Source organism: Coregonus clupeaformis, chromosome 18 (genome assembly GCF_020615455.1).
Source record: "Coregonus clupeaformis isolate EN_2021a chromosome 18, ASM2061545v1, whole genome shotgun sequence".
In the NCBI taxonomy this organism is placed as follows: domain Eukaryota; kingdom Metazoa; phylum Chordata; class Actinopteri; order Salmoniformes; family Salmonidae; genus Coregonus; species Coregonus clupeaformis.
The window spans coordinates 23655736-23661735 of NC_059209.1; the positions used below are offsets into that span (position 1 = coordinate 23655736).

The 6000-nt window shown below is 41.4% G+C and overlaps 1 protein-coding gene across 2 annotated transcripts in view; it reads right to left on the reverse strand.

Moving 5' to 3' along the window:
- Positions 1 to 5090, reverse strand: part of LOC121550950 (fibrinogen C domain-containing protein 1-like) — a 188879-nt gene extending 183789 nt beyond the window's left edge. The window contains exons 1-2 of one of the 2 annotated variants that reach the window (XM_041863415.2): positions 4429 to 5090; positions 4139 to 4221 (exon numbers count right to left, since the gene is read on the reverse strand). In XM_041863415.2, the coding sequence (XP_041719349.1) occupies positions 4139 to 4210 (72 nt within the window). In that variant the 5' untranslated portion in view covers positions 4211 to 4221; positions 4429 to 5090. Of the gene's footprint in view, positions 1 to 4138 lie in introns of both variants that reach the window. The other variant, XM_045226822.1, reaches the window with a different exon arrangement.
- Between the last annotated feature and the right edge of the window lie 910 nt (positions 5091 to 6000).

A 6000-nucleotide genomic window follows, 5' to 3' on the forward strand; every position in this document is an offset into this window, starting at 1 on the left:
CGTTTTCTGTAAGTCTTCACAAGGTTTTCACACACTGTTGCTGGTATTTTGCCCCATTCCTCCATGCAGATCTCCTCTAGAGCAGTGATGTTTTGGGGCTGTCGGTGGGCAACACGGACTTTCAACTCCCTCCAAAGATTTTCTATGGGGTTGAGATCTGGAGACTGGCTAGGCCACTCCAGGACCTTGAAATGCTTCTTACGAAGCCACTCCTTCGTTGCCCGGGCGGTGTGTTTGGGATCATTGTCATGCTGAAAGACCCAGCCACGTTTCATCTTCAATGCCCTTGCTGATGGAAGGAGGTTTTCACTCAAAATCTCACGATAAATGGCCCCATTCATTCTTTCCTTTACACGGATCAGTCGTCCTGGTCCCTTTGCAGAAAAACAGCCCCAAAGCATGATGTTTCCACCCCCATGCTTCACAGTAGGTATGGTGTTCTTTGAATGCAACTCAGCATTCTTTGTCCTCCAAACACGACGAGTTGAGTTTTTACCAAATAGTTATATTTTGGTTTCATCTGACCATATGACATTCTCCCAATCCTCTTCTGGATCATCCAAATGCACTCTAGCAAACTTCAGACGGGCCTGGACATGTACTGGCTTAAGCAGGGGGACACGTCTGGCACTGCAGGATTTGAGTCCCTGGCGGCGTAGTGTGTTACTGATGGTAGGCTTTGTTACTTTGGTCCCAGCTCTCTGCAGGTCATTCACTAGGTCCCCCCGTGTGGTTCTGGGATTTTTGCTCACCGTTCTTGTGATCATTTTGACCCCACGGGGTGAGATCTTGCGTGGAGCCCCAGATCGAGGGAGATTATCAGTGGTCTTGTATGTCTTCCATTTCCTAATAATTGCTCCCACAGTTGATTTCTTCAAACCAAGCTGCTTACCTATTGCAGATTCAGTCTTCCCAGCCTGGTGTAGGTCTACAATTTTGTTTCTGTTGTCCTTTGACAGCTCTTTGGTCTTGGCCATAGTGGAGTTTGGAGTGTGACTGTTTGAGGTTGTGGACAGGTGTCTTTTATACTGATAACAAGTTCAAACAGGTGCCATTAATACAGGTATCGAGTGGAGGACAGAGGAGCCTCTTAAAGAAGAAGTTACAGGTCTGTGAGAGCCAGAAATCTTGCTTGTTTGTAGGTGACCAAATACTTATTTTCCACCATAATTTGCAAATAAATTCATAAAAAATCCTACAATGTGATTTTCTGGATTTTTTTCTCTCAATTTGTCTGTCATAGTTGACGTGTACCTATGATGAAAATTACAGGCCTCTCTCATCTTTTTAAGTGGGAGAAATTGCACAATTGGTGGCTGACTAAATACTTTTTTCCCCCACTGTACATCCCTGCCGGCCATTCCCTCCCCTACCCTGGACGACGCTGGGCCAATTGTGCGCCGCCCCATGGGTCTCCCGGTCGCGGGACAAAATTAGAAAAGTGTAATATCTGAAAATGTAGCTAGCTAGACTCTCTTACCCATATACATGGATGGACGCTTCTCCCTCTCTGTCACGGATGCCATTTTTGCCATTAGTTTGAAGATGTAATCCGGAGACAGGTGTTTTATACAACAGCCTTCTGTGGGTTCTCTTTTCGACTCCGTCTGCATATTTGCAATCAAACGCCAGAATTTTCTCCATCTCCTTAGCTATCATACTCTATTTCCATTGAGTTCAAAACTCGATCCTCCAGAAAGTGGAGAGCAACACTTATGCAGTTCTACTACGTGATATCTTTCAAAAAAGCTAAGTAAGAAAGGATTACCTACACTTCTTCTTCAGTGGGGTTTATCGGCAGTTGGCATAGGATTACCTACACATACTGACCAGCTCATGTTATAGACTGAAGCGCGCTACATGGCAGACCAATCCGAATTCATCTCTCGGCATGTCCAGCCCACTCATTATCTCAGGCAATCATGGGTAGCGGGAAGGTTGCTGTCTTTTTTCATGGCTAAACCAACTAGGCTCGTAATTTAACAATTGTATTCGTATTTACAGATGGCATACAAGTTTGTTATGAAGGCACATGAAAGTTCACGTTCCAGAAGGCATTTCTGCCAAAAAACGTACGCCTAGTTTCCTGAAACGAGTCACATATATATAAAACACAGGACAATCACGTTTTTGACTGCACTGGGCCTGTAATTGCTTCTCTTAAAGGGAAATGTGGCTTTTTTTACAACCAATTTTTGATGTAAATGGCATGCTTTGGAAGGGTCCAGATGCTTTTCTAAAAGAAACTTACCCCAACCAGCCATTCACTTCCTCATCCTCGTTGTGCAGCTCCAAAAACACCCAAATATGTCCTTTTAGAAACGGACAAGCTCTCAGTAGAGTGATGCAGGTCTTTAGATGTTGTACACATGAAATTGTGTCATTCCGAACTTTATCTGCAACGTTATATTCCATTTTGTTGCGACTCGAGTGATACCGCTATGTCCATTCTAGCAGCAGGCTGCACAGAGAATGGAACAGCTGGATAGGGGAAACAGTTTGAGTTGCACAAAATGGAATATAACGTTGCGGTTAAAGTTCGGAATGACACAATTTAATGTGTACAACATCTAAAGACCTGCATCACTATAGTGGGAGCATTTGGGTGGTTTTTCAGAGCCCCCGTACTGCCGGATGAGGAAGTGAATCGCTGGTTGGGGTAAATAAAAATAAATAAAAGTGAAATAGCAAAAAAAGTGTCTGGACCTTTCTATAACATGCCATTTACATCAAAAATAGAGATTTGGTTGTAAAAAAGCTAACTTCTCCTTTAACATGTATGGACGCATAACTTAATTGGGAAGCAGACCTATTACGCAAGACTATAGTTCTGGGTTAATTGAGATTATATTGAGAAACACCAGTCAAAGCAGCCAATGAATCCCTAACTGGTTTCAAAGAAAGGATGATACATAAATCAATTTGTATTGTGTCGCATGAGTGAAGGACAAAAATTAAGATTGGGGTTTGGTCAGTTGAAATACTTAACGAAGCAGAGATAGTCATTAAACAGTGTTGATGATGCAACTGTAACAAACATGTCAATGATAGCTGGTCCATATGGGAGCAATGAAGCGCTTATTCAACGCTAATCAGGGGGATTTCGGAAACACATTGGGCTTTCATGGAGACAGCTCTCTCTGTGTGTGTGTGTGAACTTAAAGTCTACATCATACTCATTATGATAATGAGAGAAAAACATGCATTGGTGGTTGTCCACCTGTGATAAGCAGCTGCTAAAGTTCTGATCACCTGGTCCACCTGTGGCCAGAAATACAGGCTTTCAACTGAACAAAAAGCAGAAAAACACAGGTTTCCTACAGAAGCTCCATCAGTAACAAGACCCGTTATGCTGTTCTCTAATACACAGCCAGAAGAGAGTATCATGCCAAAACGTATCATCTCAGACACCAAGCTACATAAACAAATACTATTGGACAACCTTAGCCTACTATGCATGCCATTTCACAATGCCATCTCTCCACTGAGATGATTAACTACCATAGAAGTGTCCTCACTCATTTGCAGTGAGTGTTATACAGTTAATAGGTGAGATAAGAAACGGTTCAATGTGGATCACATCAGTCTCCTCCACTTTACAGTATGTGCCCTTTATTTTTACCTTGATATTCATTTATACAAAAATATAATTTAAAAAAGCAAATTTTCAGCTGGACAACTGAAAGGCTCATGTTCCTATAGATGCACAAATTGTAAATGAATTAACAATATTTCCATTTTAAAAAACACCAAACTAAGGAAAAATCCCAAAGCTAGACAGGACTTGTCAATTAGAAATCATCATCAACTCAAGCAATTCAATAACAATTTATGGATTTACCAGTAAATAATATACTATTAAAACTAAATGTGTATGATTCACATCATATTAGCATAATTGTAATGTCAAAACAATTAATAAATATAGGTACAGGCTTTCCCTAAAAAGGCACATTTAGTTCTCACGAAATAAATGTGCATTACATTTCTATGTGTAATTATGTGCAATAGTTTTGCATTATTATGAGCCATACTATTTTATTAAATACGTTATGGTACCTGCAGGCTTTACACCTGGGGTTTTTGTTTTTGAGCAGAGCAGATCAATGAATGAGTCTGTACAGCATGCAATGCCTACCTGAGATTTATGCTGTTGTCCATCTTCGAGTTCTGACACACTGTTCATGATTGTCCATCGATCATTTAACATTCTCTGAAAATCTTAAAATCCGAGATTTGACATCATTGGTAAAAGAAGAGTGTCAACCACAGGCCAGGGTCTATGCTAGTTTGAAATACTCCAATAAGAAGGGGGAAAAGGTTCACACACACAAAACTAGGCTACTTCACTGCACAGATCTCTACAATTCTAAAGGAGGTCCAGATCATGGGAATCTAGTACTACAAACATGTTGAAATAATACGTACTTGTAGGACCCCTTGCAAAGAATAGTTGCTTTGAACTTCCGCAATTGGGAAATTGCTACAACGTTCCTTCTTGTTATACTGTAGTGTAAAAAAAAACGCACGTGCACTTTGACAATGCGCGTTTGATGCGTTGCAGATTTTTCGTTCCTAATGAAAAAAAAATTCACCCGTCGTTATCCAGAACCTAGACTAAAACCTCTTCTATTTAATTTGTTCTCAGACTCAAAATTCTGGCCAGTGTCCTGTCTGGTTTACGTGAATAGCCATGAAGCGACTCTCTGATAGGATTCAAGTCACAGTCTTTCAGATTAGAAGCATACTGCATTTGGCAAAACGTGAAATCCAAGCCTCAGCGCGTGTGCCTCGGTCAGTGATTCCATTCGTTGTGCAAGTGCGTGTGTGTGTGAGAGAGATACAGTGTATGCGTGTGCGTGTGTGTGCCACTATGTTACATGAATGCCTGTACTTGCATGGGTTTTACGCACCGTTTCAACTCCCTCTGAGATGAAGATTCAGGTCATTAATTTAATCGCTTAACATTTCAACAGGAGGATAACGAGGCGGATAGCTTGTTGCTTTCTTCTTCATATGATGGAAGTTACAGACATTCAACATTGCCCTTATCTCATTGCCCTTCTATCATTTGCCAGCAGCATACCACCCTGCAGCCCACTGCTGGCTTGCCTTTGAAGCAAAGCAGGGTTGTTCCTGGATGGGAGACCAGGTGCTGCTGGAAGTGATGTTGGAGGGCCAGTAGGAGGCACTCTTTCCTCTGGCCTGAATTTATTTTATTTTATCCGAATGCCCCAGGGCAGTGATTGCGGACATCGCCCTGTGTAAGGTGCCGTCTGTTGATTCTCTGTGGTCACTAAATATCCCATGGCACTTATTGTAAGAGTAGGGGTGTTAACCCTGGTGGTGTCTTGGCTAAATTTCCAATCTGGCCCTCATACCATCATGGCCACCTAATCATCCCCAGCTTCCAATTGGCTCATTCATCTCCCCTGTAACTATTCCCCAGGTTGTTGCTCTAAATGAGAATGGGTTCTTGCAGTCAACTTACCTGGTTAAATAAAAATAAATAAATCAGCCTACATGGCACTATGCTGGCAGAGAATTACAATTGTTTTTAGGTTCAATCAATCAATTGTATTCATATAGTCTTTGATACAACATTTGTGACAAAGTGCTTCAGACTTGACCAAATCAGATGGCTGCTTGACAGTCCTCCTCACTCTAGCAGAAAGGTTTTGTCGCAAGTCTGAAACAGAAACATCCACAGACCTGTCTATGAATCACATGATTATGAAAGCAAACATGTATGAAAGCATGTGTACTTATTTTAAATGTATGTAGTTCTGTCCTTGTGATGTACGTGTCTATTAATGTTATGTATTATGACATGTTTTATGTTTTGTGTGGACCCCAGGAAGAGTAGCTGCCGCGTTAGCAGTATCTAATGGGGATCCTCATAAAATACTAAAAACTACCCACTGGGCAAAAACTGGTTGAATTAATGTTATTTCCACGTCATTTCAACACAAAAAAACAATGCGATAATGTGGAAAACTA